The sequence below is a fragment of the Thrips palmi genome, unplaced genomic scaffold (assembly GCF_012932325.1).
Source record: "Thrips palmi isolate BJ-2018 unplaced genomic scaffold, TpBJ-2018v1 HiC_scaffold_4, whole genome shotgun sequence".
NCBI lineage: Eukaryota > Metazoa > Arthropoda > Insecta > Thysanoptera > Thripidae > Thrips > Thrips palmi.
In genome coordinates this window covers 4,443,406-4,461,461 of record NW_023144631.1, presented here as the reverse complement: position 1 = coordinate 4,461,461, position 18,056 = coordinate 4,443,406, and the positions used below count along the sequence as shown (strand labels likewise).

The window sequence follows — 18,056 nt, the reverse complement described above, 5'->3', positions numbered from 1 at the left end:
CTTTGCGAGTGGATGCGGATAAGGTCAATAAAAAGCTGGTCTTACAGTCACCTAGTTGGCACTCGGAGTATTATTTTATTCGAAACCATTGCCGTTTATCACAAAACAACCGCAAAGTTTGAACGGAAGCGAGGCCGTTCGTCGTTTGTCCTCTCAGTCGAATCCCTCTCCCCTGACGGTGACGGTTCACCGCAGCAAGAGGGCGAGGAGGGCGGCCGCCACGAGGGAGGCCACGCCGGTCGCCTGGCTGGCGCCGCTCTTCGGCGTGGTGCTCGGCGTGCGCGACGTCGTCGGGCCGGGCCTCGCGGTGGTGGGCCTGGTGGCGGGGGTGGTGGGCCTGGTGGTGGGCGCTTTGGTGGGCGCGTTGGTGGTGGGCCCGGTGGGCGGCCACGTCGGCTCCGTCGGGACGAAGGGCCCCGTGCTGGTGGCGGTGTACAGCCACTGCGAGACCTGCGGCATTCAGAAGCACGACACGCGGCGCTCAGTGACCGGAACGCTGCTGGAGGTTTGATACACGGACGAAACGTTGCGCAGAACCGCGGAGCACGGCAGCGGAAGGACAGACGCACCTGGGCGAAGTTCTTGATGTTCCACGCCAGGCCCTTCTTGGCGGCGTCCAGGTTCAGGTCGAACTCCCGGCGAACGGTGGCGGTGGTCTCGGGGAAGTCCTTGGCGACGAATGCCGTCACCTGCAGGCACGAAAGCACGGATTGCGGTCAGGCTCGCCGACACAGCAACTGGGTCTCGAACACGCTTTGAAAACGGCAAGAAATTCCTCCTTACCTCGTCGAGCTCCGCCTGGGTACGGATGTCGCCGATGAGGGCGTTCAGCACGTTGACGTAGAAGGAGTTGCCAGTGCTGAAACAGGTCGCAGGCAGTTCAGAACACCGCTCAGTTGCACGGGTAGGGGTGGGCTGTGCAAACCACCCCAGAACAAAGCACTCACAAACGGATTACTCACAATCTGTAAATGTTCCTCCAGTTCTTCTTGTAGTAGTTGAGCATGAACCTGTGGTTGTCCCAGCGGCTGAGGATGGCGTTGATGAGTACCTGCAGGTCGGCGGCGTTCAGGGAGGTGTCGTCCTGCTTGGCGATGATGCCGTTCATGAGGCTGCGAGCAAGAACCAGCAAGGGTTGCAATGTCCGAAAGAGGGGAGGAGACTTGTGGACGCCTAGAGGCCTCGGCAGCTTGCCAACTCACAATTCGAGGAGAGGGTGGTTCATGGTGCAGCTTAGCGCCGCGGCGTACAGGCCACGCTCCTTCGAGTCCGACGTCTCCATGTAGCTGTCGATGATCGAGTTGAAGGCGTCGTCCGAGTTCTGCACGGCGTAGCACATGGCGGCGTCCCTGACGTCCGCGTTGGGCCTGGGCAGGGCGAAAGCGCGAACACGGTGAAGGGGTTTGTGCGGCATTGCGAATGACGCGCCTCTGCACAGTGGGTCAGAGGAGCGATGGGAGCGGCCAAAATTCTTGACGCGATGTGAGCTCCAAAGTCGCCTAATAGGACTCGAACCGAACGTGTGACCCCACCAATAGATTGATCTCCGAACGAGGAATCCATTGGTGGGGTCAAACTCTGGGTTCGAGTCCTGTTTAGCGAATCTAGAGCTCAAAACGCGTTTGGAATTTTAGCCGCCTCCACCGGTTTTCTGGCCCACTGTGCTCTGCGGCCAAGCGCGGGGCACCCTTTACCTGACGTCGTTGTCGTAGAGATCGCCGACGGCCTGGATGGCGTCCGCCACGCACTTCTTGTTGCCGGCGTAGCACGCGTAGCTGGCCACGAGGAAGCGCAGGTAGCGCTCCTCGTCCTTGGACGTGTCGGCGGTGGGCGTGGTCGCGGACGCGCCGAGACCCACGGCGTCGTACGCGTCGGCGGTGATCTGCTGGATGAAGGCCTTGAGCGCGGTGCCGGCCTCCGTGTTGGCCAGCCTGTCGCGCAGGAAAGTGAGCGCCTCGATGCCGGCCTTCCAGACGGCGGGCGAACGCTCAGCCTTGAGTGCCTGCAGGAAGGGCAGTGCCGTCGCGTAGTCCAGCTTGCCCGCGCGCGCCATGGCCAGCGAGTCGTGCACCAGCTGGGTGCGCGTGGACGGGTGCAGCTCGTCAGGGGTTTTGAGCAGCGCCTGGTGCAGCAGCTTCCAGTTGTCCGCGTCGTAGTTGACGAGGTAGTAGCCTGCCGCCAAGACACCATGGTTTACCAACGCCTTCAAATGAGCTGAACGCAAGTTTGCCTTCGTCGGGCTTGGCACTCACCGATTTGCCTGGGGTTGACCACGATCCACTCGGTGGCGCTGGCGTCGACGTCGAGGTCCGCGATGGTCGGGGCGTCGGGGGTCAGCCAGCGGACGGGGGCCGTCTTGGTCCAGTCCTTGGTCTTGGGGTTCACGATGTCGGGGATGGGCACGTACCACAGCGTCTTCTGCTGGTCCTCGGGGGTCTCGTAGAAGAACTGCTCCTGGGTGAGGGTGACTGCGCCCTGCGCCGTGTTGCGGGTGACGGTGACCACGGGCACGCCGGCCTGCTCGGTCCACGTCTTGGCCATGGTGGCGAAGTCCGTGTTCGGGGGCAGCGGGGAGGACGCCGCCACCGCCGCGGTGTTCATGGCGCGGAAGAGGCGGTCGGGGGAGCCGTTGGCGTAATGGCTGCATAAGACGGGCAGAGCAGTGTCAGCTCCCATTTAAATATTCTCGATTCGTTTGCGTTTAGATTATCGACATGGATGCCTGAGAGTGTCGGCATCACAGTCATTCTTTCTATCGTATGGACTTACTAGGTTGACAGGTAACTGTTCATTGCCTTCTTGAACACTTCGGTGCCGAGAATGTGTTCAAACATGCGCAACACGGATCCGCCTGGTCATAAAAGGACAAAGAGAATCCAATGAAAGTGTCATAGTCGTCCAAAACCAACCTGGTTCGTGTTATCGTTGGCGAACTTCCTCTCGGCGCGGAGTTGGTTTGTGCTTACCCTTCTTGTAGGAGATGCGGTCGAACTTGGCCTCGATGGCGGCCGTGCCGAACGCGGGGCTCGACATGGCGATCTGGCCGGGCATCACGTCGTGGGCGATGCCAACGTGCACGTTGTCCGTCACGTACTTGTCCATGAGGTTCCACTCGGGGAAGATCTGCAACCATGCACTGCGCTTGGTACGCCACATTCTCGGCCACTCGGGACGCAACAGGCGCGGATCCATCAGGAGAGCGAAAGGGCCGCCCCTGCCGCCCAAGCCGCCTGAAGGGTGGGCAAAGTGCCGCACTTTTGCCCCTCCCTTGGGCCGCCTCGGGATCCGTCGCTGTCAAGAAACTCGGCCGCCGGCGCCGGCTCACCTTGTCGCAGATGACGTTCTCGAAGTAGGTGGCGAAGCCCTCGTTGAGCCAGGTGTTGGACCACCAGTCCAGGGTGACCAGGTCTCCCGTCCACTGGTGCCCGAACTCGTGGCACACGGTCGTGGCGATGAACTCGCGGATGCGGATCGTGGTGTCCGAGGTCTCCAGCAAGTACTCCTCCCTGTACGTGACGATGCCCCAGTTCTCCATGGCGCCAGCGTCGAAGTCCGGGATGGCGAACTGGTCCATCTTGGGCAGCTCGTACTTGATGCCGTTGAATTCTCCCAGCAGCTGCAGAGCCTTGGGCCCCACCAGGTTGGCGAGGTAGGCCGAGTCGGCACGCAGCAGGTTCTTCCTGCCCCACGTCTTGAGGTTGGCGTCGCCGGACGAGGTCAGCTCGGCGAAGTCGGACACCACCCACGCCAGCAGGTACGTGGACATGGGGAGGGTCTCTTGGAACACGGTGCGCACCGTGGTCAGCGTCCTGCGCGGAGGCGGCAAGGGCTTAGGGTCCCGCGGTGCAACCACTCAATGAAGGCAGTGTACTTAGCCCAAGCGTAATGACTTACGGTCTGGTGTTGGACGCCTCCGGCATGTTGGACCTGACGGTGAAGGAGGGGTCGTGCTCCACGACGATCTGGAAGCGCGCCTTGAGGGCGGGCTCGTCGAAACACGGGAAGGCGAAGCGGGCTGCCGGCGGCTCGAACTGCGTCGTCGCCAGCCGACTGGAAAAAAAAAGGGTCCGGCAATCCTTTCTTCGCCATCCTGCCATCAATTTAATCTTTACGAGATTTTCTTACACTGTGCGGCCGTTGGCGAGTTCGTAGGTGGACAAGTAGAAGCCCTTGAGGTCGTTCCTTAGGTAGGCCCCGAACAGGGGGAAGCGCAGGAGGTAGTGTACGCCCGCAACCAGCGCGGTGTCCAGGTCGATGACGAGGCGCTCCAAGTCCTCGTTGGGGTCCAGCAGCACGAAGGTGGCTTTGCCGTTGCTGCGGGGGAAGCAGGTTTGGTAGAGAGGCTTTGCGGTGAGGCGCAGAGAACGTAGCATCACTGACACTCACTCGACAAAAGTGCCCGTGTCCGGCGCGGTCTCCTTCAAAATCTGAACTTCGCTAAATGTGATGTCCGGAGCGCCGTGGAGGATGATGCGGGAGGTGGCCTCCACCACGTTGATGTAGATGTCCGTGGAGCCGTAGAAGATGCCGGTCGCCAGGTTGGGCGCCATGGTGACCTGGAGAGCAGCCCGCACCGTTTATGCTGGTCCTTCGCCACACCGGCGTCTCCCTCTCTCCCTGTCCCCGCGCGTACCGTGTATCTGGTGGGCACCACGTTGGTGGGCAGCAGGGTCTCGTCGTACACGTCGTCGGCGGCGCGCTTGGTCCTGGTGCTGGTGTCCAGCTTCCTCTGGCGGGAGCGCTGCGGCGGCTGGGGGTCCGCCATGCCGAAGGGGTAGGCCTGTGCGCCCGTGGCCGTGGCCTCGACGGCGACCTCGGCGCGGACCTTCCGCGGCGGCAGCGTGAAGCCCAGCCGGGCGGCCTGCTCGGCGAGCGGGAGGTCGCCGGACGCGGCCAGCGGCGTGGAGGCGTTGGAGGCCGGCGCGGCGGAGGCGGCCGCCAGCGCCGCGAGCACCAGGAGCAGGCAGCAGCCGTGGCGCGCCATGCTGCAACACCAACCCTGCGGTGAGGCTTCGCGTTCGCACCCTGCCGCCGTGCCACCCTGCCTCCGTGCCGCCGCTCGCCGGTCCGAAACGGAAACTAACAGCGTGGGTGCCGATGGGGAGTGGGGAGGCCCGTGCCGCCTGCCACCGGACCTGGCCTTCCCTCTGAGCTACCTGTGTCTGTGTCTGTCCACGCTTCCCGGGCCGCTGTGGCCCTGGTCCTTCCCTGATGGACGCGTCGGCCTGGAGTGGCGCGACGCCTGTCGTCCTGTCAGCGAGGGGCGACTCTTCCACTCTTTACCACTTTATTGCAGAGAGATAAAGCCGATAGACCGCGCCGATGGCGATTCGGATCAGCCAACTCCAAACGACAGCCGGCTTGCCTGGGCTAGCCAGCCCGTAGGTGGCACTTAAACGCTTAATCTCACCTTCGTGTTTTCGTTCGCGCGCTTATCTGTCCGTCGGACAATGTGTGCCTTGGCCTCTAAGGAAAAAGGCATTCGATTCCTTAAAATACTTTTTTGGCTTTTTTTTTTGTTTTCTTATCAACGGGGGATGGGAAAGGACGTACGTGCACGCAGCGGTCGTAGATTTTTTTTTGATGATTCACCCTTTTTTGCGACCTAGGACAATGACTGGAATCAAAGCGGAACGTATCATCTGCTAAAAAAGCCGCCACGTATGCATTCTTCGCACCGGTTCCCGGAGCAATTAATCCCCGCGTGTTCTACAGTGCACTGCACAGATAGCCGCGTTTCAAAGATACCGGATGGTGACGCAGGGAGCGCAATCGATTCCGAGATCGATTCACACCCGATAGGGCTCCTATTGTCACCGTGGCACCTGATTTTGCATGGGCGCGTGTGTCGAGGCCAAATTAAGGAAGTAATCTACTTAGTGTTCGATCTAACAACGTAACTACATGAAGCTTGAAATCTGAGGAGCCAAGAGGCGTTCTGCTTTAGGTGGGGTACCCCAATTATCTCTTGCACTGTTAATCACGTTGAATTTGGGCTAACTTAACACTCAAGAATGAAAATTGAACTTAGAAACTGAGAACAAGATGAGTCAAACGCACCTCTACCGAGCTGCGCACGAACAACCTAACGTCTTACCTGGTGTAAAGGACGGATGGGTCTGACTCTGGATCGCGACGCCCGCCGCCTTCTGGTGGGGTATACTAGGGAATACGGGTATGCGGCGTGTCGTGTGCGGTCTATAATCCGACCAAATCTCCCAATTAGCCGCGCCACGGAGGGATTGACGATTGACGCCAGTAGTCTTAATCTTATCGCAGATAGCATCGCGATCATCGAGGCACGTACATGGCACGGTTCCTCGTTCGTCACACAGCCTGAGGTCATAGAGCAAACACTAGGCCATAGTCCGGGGGCCGCGACCCTGTCTTTCGACGGCCGCGCCACACGTTTTGCCTACTTTTGCTGGCAAAGAGTTGCACTAGTTAGCCCTCTTCATTTTGGGGCAAACTGCTTTCTCTTCCCTCTGTCTCGTGACCCACTGTCGTTACACCCTGTCCATACCAGTACCCCTGGGGCGCTGGGGTCACTGCCTGAAGGCCCCGGTTTCCCCCACCCCCGTAAAAGAACGGGTCGGTGGTCTTCCCTACAATAGCGTCCGAAAATAACCACTACGCTGCTCCTCCCATTTCAACATTGGACGCGTCGTGTTAAATAGGCAGGGTAGGCCGAGTAATATAGACTCAGACTGCAAGTGATCAGATTGTATCTTTTTATTATAATATTTTACAAAAATATTAAAAAGTTGATCTACTACACACTTTTTTGGTACATCCACAAACACACATAAATAAATTACAGTAAAATGGCAGTGATATTGATTAAAAATAACACTACACTAATATTTTATTTTCTAAATACATTGTTTTCAAGGAAATTTTGATCTTGCCTTTTTACATTGATGAATGAGCAGCATGGTTCTTGTAGGAATGAATGTGTCAACAATGTTGCTCTTAGCTAAAAAAAAAATTGTCTTTACTGCAACTGTGTCATGTTAAATTTCTTACAATCTATGCCATAGCAAATAAGAAAGAAAAAGAATTAACAGAAAAATTACAGCATTATTATGGCAGTTCATACAAAAATGTGCACCCAAATCCACTCAGTTAAACACCAAGGAGGCTGATGCATAACTAACAGATGAGTCACCCATGTTGCGACATTGGTCAGACTGAGCGTATTTCAAGAACTTCATAGACATTTGGGTTCCTCTAGACGCCAAAACTGCAGCAGCCTGAAATTTGAGAAGGTGCCAGTTACAACAGGAATCGAGGAAAGAAAAACATATTTTAATCAATATTTCTATATGACCAAGACATACTTGCAATAAGACTGCAATGGGATGGCGACCACAAATGGTATTATCATACTTTTTCAGATAGTCAGCAAATGCACTCGGGTTCACATCTTCTATTAAATCCATGCCCTTGAAATTAAAAATAAAATGGTTTTTAAGCTGGAGCTTTTAGGTTTCCAAAGAGCACCAATCATTACAAAAAATAAACACAAACCATCTTATCGAGGGCCTCAATTGATTGATGAATTTGACCAAACTGTTGATCATAATATGTGTAGCGAAAACGTTGACCCCAATGACAGAAGTCTGATGAAACCACAAATAAATTATTTGGATCAGCCAAATACGGAGCAAGAAGTTGACCGTAGGCAGCTTCCCTCTCCACGGTTAAGGATCCTACCATTATTGGTATAATTTTAAAGGAATCTTTGTAACTGTTTGAGAAAAACATACAGAGCTAGGTGTTAAGAATATTCAATTAAAGCAGCTTCAGTCCTACAACAAAATCAACTCCATGAAAACAAAATAGAACTTACTCCTCCATCACACGAGCAATGTAAGGTAAATGCATTTCCAAACTGTGTTCCTCCTCATCAACACTAATGCTCATTCTCTCAAATTGGCCGGTGCTTTCAAGTTGGGAGTAGACTGAAAAAAAACAAAAAAACATAAGAACTTTCACTACACAAAATATATTCCAGAAAGAACACAAAATTTTGTAGAATAAAGCTACCTTGAGAGTCTATGGGTAGATCATAAAATGGTGTACAGTACTTGGTTGTGCTAGAAAGAGCACAGCCTGGAAGCCAAACATTGTGAGACGGTCCAAGAACAAAAATACGTTTTCTGCATGGAGACAAAGTAAAGAATATTTATAATCTTACATTGAAGAGGATAAACATCAACATCAAAGTAATCATGATCTTCTTACTTACACGACAGACGGATCAACTTGTTTGTATGCGTAAGCCCCACAAGCGCCGCAATAACTGTATCCAGCATGCCTTAAACATTTAGAAAATTCATATGTTCAGCATGACAGTTTTAAGTAGGTGATGGCATAATTTCAGCCCATAACTGATATGCTGATATGTAACTCACGGTGCTATTATAGCTCTTGCCGGGCGGTGGGTCACATTAACCACTTGCAGCCATCCGTCAAGTTGTCGGCCCAGTTCTTTCACTGAAAGATGACAAGATGCACACAATTGATTCAAAGCAGAATTTTGGCAAAAAATAAATTGCTTTAGATTTTCTTTCTGCTAGTCATGACTGACCAGAACCCAGAACAAAGGAGAGAAACCATGACTGAAACTGACAAGCATAAGCATTGAAATTGCCATACAGAAAGCATAGGAAGTGAACAGTGAGGAAGAACATTATGAGGAATGTTACTTTCACCTACACAAATCAGGAAAAAAGGGAAATTAGTTATTCCTGTGAAAGGGGCACACGAAGCGGCCATTGACACTGTAAACATCCAAGGGGGTGAGGGGAGCAAAAGGCATTTATCTCACCTGAACCAGAATACCAGGTCCCTGCATGCGAAGCTTTCCTAAACGACATCGTAGGAGGAGTAGACTAAGTCTTAAGTCACAAGATTGATGAGCCCTAAAGAATGCAAAGGACACATAAAACAACAAAGAAGTGGTGTGTTTGTGCTTCACCAACAGCTGAGCAGAATCTAACAGCTGAGCATCGTCTGCTAGCTCAGGAAAGCATGGCCAACATAAGGCATTGAAGCCTATCGGTCTGGGTGAACAAAGTAGGCATGTTGCGTGTCCGAGGCTCTAGCTTGCTGCTCTTATCACCATTTTTTTCTAGAAATGGGTTTGAATTATATTTTTGAAAACAAATTCTTCCTACATCTCGTCTTTAAAACCAGTGCTTTGTTATAAGTTTCAGACGGCAAACTGGCTCTTTCCTTCCCCGGGAGAAGGGCGGTAAAATTCAAACTGTTGACCTTTGGTGGCAATGTTTGTGGTGTAAAAATATGTGGAAGGATAATAAATACAGGAGACTTTCTTTCTTTAAGTTTTTATTAATAACAATAAGGATTTGATTGTGCTTAGCAGATTATAAAATCTTCCGTCAAACTCTCTAAGCAATTACTTGAGCAAAGTGCAGATTTTGCAAATAAGGTAGTAATGCGACTTCAGCACATTTTTGTCTATACAAATTCAGAAGAGGTTTAAATTGTGCTAAAGCCAGGCTATTCGGTTATCACTCTTTAAAAATTGAAAGAACAAAAATGATCTTGTAAGAGGGAAATTTTAGGATGGAAAATCATTAAATAATTGAAACTCATGGAAGTTATGAACGATGGTGTGTTGAAGTAACAATATCGAGGTTCCATCTAGATATAATTTGATGCCTTTGTACTTCAGGGACATGCTGTCAAAATAGATTGCTGAACCTTTCCTTTTGTTTGAGCTGAGGAACAAAAGAGATATGTTTAGTCCTACCAAAATGAACAATGAACCTATTGTAGGTAGATGGCATGACTAACTGAACCCAAGGCATGAAAAATTTGGAACAACTGAAGATTGAAAACTGTACATTTCATCATGTATCGGTAAGGAAAACAGCATGTCAGACACCTTATCCTATTTAAATTGAAAAGGAGGTACTAGATAACTGACTGCAAATCAGGTGTGATCCATTTTCTTCTAAAGATGAGCTCTTTCAAATTTAATTCCAAGAAAACCCTGTTAATATTTTTAATACAAATTTAAAAATTAATACCTACTACTTGAAGTAAACCATGACAGAGGCAGAGCCTCTGTTATAAAACTAATTTTACATTCAATAATGAGCAATTTTAGGTATCTAGACCCTACAAGATCCAAAGACAAAATGCAACAAGCAGTCTACAGTTTTGCAAGAGTATACTGCTGGTGCAATGAAAACCTAACATTTTTGTATCTTTATTTTAATTAAAATAAGCCTACTTTCAAATTTCCTGTCTCATGCATTTCAGTCTATAACATTTTGAAGCACTGTTTCTAATGTTGGGAAGCATCAAGAGGCCTGAGAAAAAAAGAAGTAAAGTCACAATTGTCAGAAAAATCTCAAAATTACTAATTGAATTATACTAAACTGCCTAAAGAAATGGACGTACATAATAGATTAAATTTGTATCTACCAACAATAAAATACAGAAAATAAATCAAAGCATTTTCTACTTGAGGCACATGATGTCACAACTCCAATTCTGACACAAACCTGTGCAGGGAATGCCCAATTCTTGAGTCTATCCTGTATAGATTCTCACTCCAAGACAAAGTAGAAGTAGTCCCACGACAGAACAGTAAACGTACGGAAGGGCGTGTGATTCCCAACACAGTGCTTTGTTTGAGGAACAAACAGTCCATGATTCTCAAAATTAACTTTAACTATGCGCTAGAAAAAAGTACCACAGCCAAGTGAATATTCACTTAAGGTGAACCAGAAGACGAGGGGTATCACGATATGCCCGGGCTAAAGACCTTCATCATAAACCAGTCTCCCTCATAGTTTAATTTCCACTGTTGAGAAGTCAGCGGAGCTAGACAGTGGCGAACCCTGCAGCCATCACTTGCATCCGACCGCCATCAAACACAGACCAAAGTCTCCGGCCTACGCCTGCGGCCAAAGCGATAGGCAACCCATCGTACATCCCGTCCACGGGAACCGTCGTGGCGTGACCAGTACGAGTAATTCAAAAATAGCAAATTACGAAATACAAAGGGGACTTATTTGTTGGGAGCATTTCATTAGTCTCCGAACGTGCGCTGAATTAAGCATCGAATTATAGTAAATGATGAAAACTCTTCACCAAACAGTGTGAAGTATAAGGAGGGTGTGTAGACGTGAATGTTTCTTCAGGCGTTGCCATGAGAACGCGGTAGTGGAGAGCACTACAGCGCACACGTGGCGCCATGGAATTTCCTCATCACGTCCTCGAGCCCTTGGTCGAGCAGTAGCGGCGCACCCCGCCCCGCGCGCGGGCGGCCCCGCGTTGCCGAGTCACTTGAGGCGGCGCCAGAACGTCAGGAGGCCGCGTGCTCGAGTGCCCGCGGTCCTGGGCCCCCGCGGCCCCCGCGGCACGACGGGCACCACCGGCTCCAGCACCATGCGGTTGCCGTAGACGCGCACGCGCTCCACGGTGGGCAGGCGGAGCCTCCGTGCGGCCAGCAGCCTGGCCACGGCCTCGTCGTCGTCCTCGCCGGCCACGAGGCCGTCCTCCTCGTCGGCGTCCTGCTCCGGGAGGATGTCGTCCGCCTGCCGCAGCAGGGCCTCCGTCTCCTCCCGGACTCTGGAGCGGCGGGCCGGGCGCCCCGCCATGCCAGCGCACACGCCCTGCTGCGCCTGTTGTAGGGCCCGCGGGTCGAGCAGCTGCTGCTGGACAGACCGAGCAGACAGGCAGGGGTAAACAACACTGGGAATGCGAAAGGGATCCTGGAAAAAATTAACACAGCGGTATTTTTGGCGATTGCTATCGCCCTGGGCTTCATGTCGGCGATCGCTTTCTTATCGGTTGACGGCGTGGCCCGCCCTTGGCGCGCCCAGCAGCGCCCCGGGGGATTAAGATAATCCTCACTTGATTTACAATGCAACTCATTGCTTGCGTCTACCGAGACTATCGAAGTAAAAGTATTTGTATCGCCTGCCACTACTCGCACATGTGTGCACTCGTCTCGGATGCCGGTGTGTATAGCTCGCCGCTCTTATCTGGGCGTGCTCCGCGCCGGTCGCTGTAAAGCATTGATAAACGCCGCCCGGAATATTTCCCGACGTTGGCTTCGCGTTCCCGCGGAGGGTACACTGTCGGGTCCAACTCTGAAAGTTACTTCGCGTCGAAGCCAGACGTGCTGAGACGCGCGTTGGAATCCAGACGTTCCTTCGTGCACTTTTGGCGCGGGGAATCATGGAGGCAAAAGCAAACATCAATTTTATTGTGGTGTTTTGGTCGCGGGGCTGCGGGGCTGCGGGGCTGCGGGGCTGCGGGGCTGCGGGGCGCATGACCGCTCGCCGCGCGGCCGATAGCAAGTTGCCCGGAGCCTGGAGGGAGACACGAGGCGACACGAGGCGAGACGTCTGGAAGGCTGGAGACACACTGGAAGGCGGTCGGTATAAAAAGCCGCGGCCGGCCGGCGGACGGCACTCGACAACATGCAGCTCCTCCTGGTGGTCGCCCTCGCCGCCGCGGCCAACGCCGCCGTGGTCATCCCCGTCGACAGGGACTTGAAGGACTACAGCGCCGCCGAGCTGGACCTCAGCCTGGCCGGCCGCCGCAGCCCCTACCTGGAGCGGGCGATGCTCGACACCGAGGACATCACCAGCAAGTACATCCCCACCAGCACCTACGGGCTCTACAGGGAGAGGTTCCCGATCACCGAGAAGTACTCCCCCCTCAAGTACTTCGGCCTGCGCGACCTGTACCGCTCCGAGATGGACGACACCTTCGTCGAGCCCGAGATGGAGAAGTACCTGCTGGCCGAGAAGGCCTACAAGCCCCTGAGGAACTTCAACTGGCGAGCCCTCAACCCCACCATCGACGAGGACGTGAAGTACTCCACCAACTTCGAGAAGTACTTGCTCGCCCGTGACGCGCTCCCCATCGACGAGAAGTACTCCACCAACTTCGGCAAGTACTTCCTCGCCCGCGACGTTCTCCCCATCGACGAGAAGTACTCAGCCAGCTTCGAAAAGTTCTTCCCCGCCCGCGACGCACTCCCCATCAACGAGAAGTACTCCACCAACTTCGGCAAGTACTTCCTCGTCCGCGACATGCTGCCCCTCAACGAAAAGTACTCCACCAACTTCAACAAGTACTTCCTTGCCCGTGACGCGCTCCCCATCAACGAGAAGTACTCCACCAACTTCGGCAAGTACTTCCTCGCCCGCGACGCACTCCCCATCGACGAGAAGTACTCCACCAACTTCGGCAAGTACTTCCTCGTCCGTGACATGCTGCCCCTCAACGAGAAGTACTCCACTAACTTCAAGAAGTACTTCCCCGCCCGCGACGCACTCCCCATCAACGAGAAGTACTCCACCAACTTCGGCAAGTACTTCCTCGCCCGCGACGCACTCCCCATCGACGAGAAGTACACCACCAACTTCGGCAAGTACTTCCTCGCCCGTGACGCACTCCCCATCGACGAGAAGTACACCACCAACTTCGGCAAGTACTTCCTCGCCCGTGACGCACTCCCCATCAACGAGAAGTACACCACCAACTTCGGCAAGTACTTCCTCACCCGTGACGCACTCCCCATCGACGAGAAGTACTCCACCAACTTCGGCAAGTACTTCCTCGCCCGTGACGCACTCCCCATCGACGAAAAGTACTCCACCAACTTCGGCAAGTACTTCCTCGCCCGTGACGCACTCCCCATCGACGAAAAGTACTCCACCAACTTCGGCAAGCACTTTCTTGCCCGCGATATGCTGCCCATCAACGAGAAGTACTCCACCAACTTCGGTAAGTACTTCCTTGCCGGCGATATGCTGCCCATCAACGAGAAGTACTCCACCAAGATTGCCAGGGACAACTCTGAGAAGTACCTCTTCGCCAAGGATGTGCTTCCCATCACCGAAGGCGAGAGCACCAAGTTCTATCCCTACTAAATCCAAGCAAGATGCCTTCATGAACCTGGAGACCACCATTAAGACCCAATAAAATGGGAAAAAGTATTTCTTGTTTTCATTAACTTGTCTACCCACATTAAACGCGAACACTTTTGACTGAATTCACTGCGTCTGCAACAAACACATTGAGTAAGAGTAAGATTAGTCTGGGCACTGCTTCCTTACCCCGGGCGGGTGCAAGCCGTGCACGGTGGCGGTGGCGGCGCCGGGGACGTCGTCGTGGTGGGGCACGGCCGGCATGGGGCTGTCGGTGGGGGAGTCCACGCGGAACCTGAGGCAACCAACAAATTCGTTCGAATATGATGTCACGTCCGATTGAACGTAGATCAGCATAGGTTGTGCCACGTGCCGCAGTGGGCCAGAAGACCGGTGGAGGCGGACAAAACTCTAAACACGTTTTGAGCTCCAGAGTCGCTTAATGGGACTCGAACCGAACGTGTGACCCCACCAATGGATTGCTCTCCGAACGAGGAATCGATTGGTGGGCCATACGTTCGGTTCGATTCGCACTGCAGGTCAAAACGCGTCTTGAGTTTTGGCTGCCTCCACCGGTCTTCGGGTCCATAGTGCAGTGTACCTGACGGGCCGGTAGCGCGGCGCCGAGGCGCTGGCGCGGGGCGGGGCGCGCTGCTACGCCGAGTACGACGAGGACGAGTCCGACAGGGACATCTCCAGGTCGCTGGTGACGTTCCCGGGGAAGGGCACGTTCTCCTGGAAGGCGCCGGAGATGTTGCCCGGCGGGTGGTACATGGCCACCACCACCGTCTTGCCCTGCCGGCTGCGGGCCTTGCCCACGCCCAGCTCGCGGGTCGCGGCCCACACCAGCTGCGTGAAGTGGCCTGCAGGGAGGGCACAGTGTGGTCACGTCACCGGCCGTTCACATTGCACTGACACCAGCAACAGTGGTGGTGCGTACCTGCGTTCACGTTGGCGTGCAGGACGTCGGGCTCCTTGCCGTAGTGGTACTTCTTCCCGGCGCTGTACCAGTAGGCCGCCACTTCTTGGCCTGCGACAAGAAACAAAAGCAAAACGCCAAAAACTTGCATTTCTGCACTGCAGCAGCGAAAGGGGTGGCAGGGCTGGCAGTGTACCCACCGGTCACCTCCGTGGCGACGGTGTTGGGCAGCCGGCAGTACAGGTTCTGGCCGACGCTCGTCTCGCCCGGCTTGTACATGAAGGCGTTGGCGTGCGCCAGGTGGTTGGCCCAGTGCTGCGCCATGTCACACAGCTGCGGCCGAGCACAACGACAAAGCGTGAGGTTTGCGGCACACTCGAGAGGGGTACACCGCACAGTGGGCCAGAGGACCAGAGGAGGCGGCCAAAACTCTAGACGCGTTTTGAGCTCCAGAGTCGCTAAACGGGACTCGAACCAAACGTGTGACCCCACCAACGGATTCCTCGTTCGGACAGCAATCCATTGGTGAGGTCACACGTTCAGTTCGAGTCCCATTTAGCGACACCGAAGCTCAAAACGTGTCTAGAGTTTTGGCCGCCTCCACCGGTCTTCTGGCCCACTGTGCACCGTAAACAAAACGGCTGCCTTACTTCCGCGCTCATGGCCAGGTCCCGCACGCCGTGGCGCTGTCGGTACACGTTGTGCCAGCACAGGCACTCGCTGATGAACTCGGAGTCGTGCCAGTCGGTGGCCGCCTCGTGGCCCTCGGACACCAGCGCCACGGGCCGCATCACCTGCAAGCAAGGCGCACGTTGTCGAGCATGGTCTAGCCTGGTCTGGCCAGCACCGAGACAACCACGGAGCGACGAACGAGGGCAGGCAGACGGGAGCCTTCCCTGCGTCCCAGACGCAGTCAGGACATTAGCCAGACAGAAAGAAGGCGGCACTCGACTCTCTGCAGACTGATTCCGAGAGTCGTTTTCGTCGCTCTGCCCCTCTCGCACCTTTCCCGGGCGCCCCATGGGTGAGAGCGAGAGACAAAGCGACGAAAACGACCTTCGGAATCAGTCTGCTGGCCGGGCCGATGCGGCTCACGTCGCGAGTTTCCAGTTCCGAGGACACTTTGACGGAGTTTGCGCAGAAAAGCAGGCGGCCCGGCCGGCGGCGGTGTGGCGGCCCGGGCCTCGCGCCAGAGGCGAGGCTCTCCATCTCTCACTCCTCGGAAATGGATCCAGTTTTTCCTCCAGTTTTTCAAGAAACAGGAGTAGAGACAAAGACAAAGCGGCGGAAAGAACGGCGATGCGTTTTTTACGCCAAGCGCATCACGGCGAGGTGGCATCCAGCTGAGTTACTTTTTCTCTGTTGCTCGCTGCGCGCGAGACGATTCCCTGAGCAACGCGGGCCAGACGCCTAGCGCCTGTGAAACGGAGGGTAGGCCGTCCCGCCACGCGCGGCCGCGCGCCAGAGCCTTGGTTGCCTACCTCGCAGGCGGCGTCCCGGTTGGGGCGGCCGAGAATATAAACGCGTTTTGAGCTCCAGAGCGGGGCTGTTCATTAGACCTACCTCACAGTTGACCTACCAATATATTTATTAATAAAAATATTAATATAAATATTTGAATAAAAATATGGGACTATAAATAATAGTGTTATAAATATTAACAAAAAAGGTTGACCTACCCCACAGTTGACCTACCCTATATTTTTATTATAAATTTTTTTGAAGTATCGTCTACTGTCACTGGGACACTGTCACGCTTCACCTGCCGCGACGTCATCGCGCTTCCCCTGCCGCGACACTGTCGCTCTTCCCCTGCCGCGACACTGTCGCGCTTCCCCTGCTGCGAGGCCGTCGCGCTTCCCCTGCCGCGACACTGTCGCGCTTCCTTAGCCGCGACACTGTCGCGCTTCCCCTGCCGCGACACTGTCGCGCTTCCCCTGCCGCGACACTGTCGCGCTTCTCCTGCCGCGAGGCCGTCGCGCTTCCCCTGCCGCGACACTGTCGCGCTTCCCCTGCCGCGACACTGTCGCGCTTCGCCTGCCGCGACACTGTCGCGCTTCGCCTGCCGCGACACTGTCGCGCTTCCCTGCCGCGAGGCCGTCGCGCTTCGCCTGCCGCGACACTGTCGCGCTTCGCCTGCCGCGACACTGTGCGCTTCCCTGCCGCAGGCCGTCGCGCTTCCCCTGCCGCGACACTGTCGCGCTTCCCCTGCCGCGACACTGTCGCGCTTCCCCTGCCGCGACACTGTCGCGCTTCCTTTGCCGCGACACTGTCGCGCTTCCCCTGCCGCGACACTGTCGCGCTTCCCCTGCCGCGACACTGTCGCGCTTCCCCTGCCGCGACACTGTCGCGCTTCCCCTGCCGCAAACCGTCGCGCTTCCCCTGCCGCGACACCGTCGCGCTTCCCCTGCCACGACACTGTCGCGCCTCTTTGCCGCGACACTGTCGCGCTTCCCCTGCCGCGACACTGTCGCTCTTCCCCTGCCGCGACACTGTTGCGATTCCCCTGCTGCGAGGCCGTCGCGCTTCCTTTGCCGCGACACTGTCGCGATTTCCCTGCCGCGACACTGTCGCGCTTCCCCTGCCGCGACACTGTCGCGCTTCCCCTGCCGCGACACTGTCGCTCTTCCCCTGCCGCGACACTGTTGCGATTCCCCTGCTGCGAGGCCGTCGCGCTTCCTCTGCCGCGACACTGTCGCGCTTCCTTAGCCGCGACACTGTCGCGCTTCCCCTGCCGCGACACTGTCGCGCTTCCTTTGCCGCGACACTGTCGCGATTTCCCTGCCGCGACACTGTCGCGCTTCCCCTGCCGCGACACTGTCGCGCTTCCCCTGCCGCGAGGCCGTCGCGCTTCCCCTGCCGCGAGCAAAGGCGCCGGAAGTGAGGTGCGGGGGAGGGGGGGCGCGACTTGCCCCCCCAAAAAAAATCTGGTGGGAGGCATCGCCCCCCCCCCACTTTCAGAACTAAAGTGCCATTTTGAGCTCGAAATAGAGAGAAAAATATAGCAAAGTCGCAAATTCTGTGATTTTTGGTTTCTTGCTCGCTTCGCTCGCAGGTTTTCTTAATTTTCCTGCATTAATTTGCCGTTTGGCTCGCTTCGCCCACCAATAAAGCGTGTGATTAAGCTCTAAAAATGGCAAAAGTTGTGTTAAAGTCTAGAATTGTGTGAATTTTCGCTTTAAGCTCGCTTCGCTCGCTGGATTTGGAAC

The 18,056-nt window shown here is 54.9% G+C and overlaps 4 protein-coding genes across 5 annotated transcripts in view; all 4 read right to left on the bottom strand.

The window, feature by feature from the left end:
* Positions 1 to 41: 41 nt before the first annotated feature.
* Positions 42 to 4,896, bottom strand: LOC117649089 (aminopeptidase N-like). Its single transcript, XM_034391518.1, has 14 exons — positions 4,634 to 4,896; positions 4,387 to 4,556; positions 4,126 to 4,314; positions 3,895 to 4,050; positions 3,326 to 3,809; positions 2,967 to 3,123; positions 2,770 to 2,851; positions 2,253 to 2,641; positions 1,695 to 2,172; positions 1,203 to 1,367; positions 963 to 1,112; positions 784 to 859; positions 570 to 689; positions 42 to 450 (listed from the first exon to the last, which is right to left on the bottom strand). Exons 1-14 carry the CDS (start codon positions 4,763 to 4,765, stop codon positions 187 to 189), a joined length of 3,012 nt encoding a protein of 1,003 aa, XP_034247409.1. The 5' UTR covers positions 4,766 to 4,896; the 3' UTR covers positions 42 to 186.
* Positions 4,897 to 6,946: 2,050 nt separating this feature from the next.
* On the bottom strand, positions 6,947 to 9,027 carry LOC117649218 (protein MEMO1-like). Its single transcript, XM_034391753.1, has 8 exons — positions 8,834 to 9,027; positions 8,418 to 8,499; positions 8,252 to 8,320; positions 8,050 to 8,162; positions 7,853 to 7,964; positions 7,531 to 7,750; positions 7,341 to 7,445; positions 6,947 to 7,253 (listed from the first exon to the last, which is right to left on the bottom strand). The coding sequence occupies exons 1-8, from the start codon at positions 8,880 to 8,882 to the stop codon at positions 7,122 to 7,124; spliced, it is 882 nt and encodes a 293-aa protein (XP_034247644.1). The 5' UTR covers positions 8,883 to 9,027; the 3' UTR covers positions 6,947 to 7,121.
* A 316-nt stretch (positions 9,028 to 9,343) lies between these two features.
* The window catches only part of LOC117649315, a 72,826-nt gene continuing 64,113 nt past the window's right edge, over positions 9,344 to 18,056 (bottom strand). Inside the window, exons 4-8 of one of the 2 annotated variants that reach the window (XM_034391951.1) lie at positions 15,498 to 15,641; positions 15,048 to 15,180; positions 14,869 to 14,958; positions 14,591 to 14,791; positions 9,344 to 11,293 (exon numbers count right to left, since the gene is read on the bottom strand). In XM_034391951.1, coding sequence (XP_034247842.1) covers positions 11,130 to 11,293; positions 14,591 to 14,791; positions 14,869 to 14,958; positions 15,048 to 15,180; positions 15,498 to 15,641 — 732 coding nt within the window. In that variant the 3' untranslated portion in view covers positions 9,344 to 11,129. Of the gene's footprint in view, positions 11,294 to 14,098; positions 14,224 to 14,529; positions 14,792 to 14,868; positions 14,959 to 15,047; positions 15,181 to 15,497; positions 15,642 to 18,056 lie in introns of those variants that run through there. The other variant, XM_034391953.1, reaches the window with a different exon arrangement.
* Positions 11,287 to 11,660, bottom strand: LOC117649318. The gene has a single exon (XM_034391956.1). It carries the CDS (start codon positions 11,640 to 11,642, stop codon positions 11,325 to 11,327), a length of 318 nt encoding a protein of 105 aa, XP_034247847.1. The 5' UTR covers positions 11,643 to 11,660; the 3' UTR covers positions 11,287 to 11,324.

Excerpts from the sequence above, each read along its gene's own strand:
- LOC117649089 (XM_034391518.1), bottom strand. The coding sequence starts at position 4,765 with ATGGCGGACCCCCAGCCGCCGCAGCGCTCCCGCCAGAGGAAGCTGGAC. Across the intron at positions 2,852-2,966 it reads CCGCATCTCCTACAAGAAGG|GCGGATCCGTGTTGCGCATG; the intron begins GTAAGCACAAAC and ends TTTTATGACCAG. Across the intron at positions 1,368-1,694 it reads CTCTACGACAACGACGTCAG|GCCCAACGCGGACGTCAGGG; the intron begins GTAAAGGGTGCC and ends CGCCCTGCCCAG.
- LOC117649218 (XM_034391753.1), bottom strand. The coding sequence starts at position 8,882 with ATGTCGTTTAGGAAAGCTTCGCATGCAGGGACCTGGTATTCTGGTTCA. Across the intron at positions 8,163-8,251 it reads CAAGTTGATCCGTCTGTCGT|AAAACGTATTTTTGTTCTTG; the intron begins GTAAGTAAGAAG and ends GTCTCCATGCAG. Across the intron at positions 7,751-7,852 it reads ATTGCTCGTGTGATGGAGGA|TTACAAAGATTCCTTTAAAA; the intron begins GTAAGTTCTATT and ends TTTCTCAAACAG.
- LOC117649318 (XM_034391956.1), bottom strand. The coding sequence starts at position 11,642 with ATGGCGGGGCGCCCGGCCCGCCGCTCCAGAGTCCGGGAGGAGACGGAG.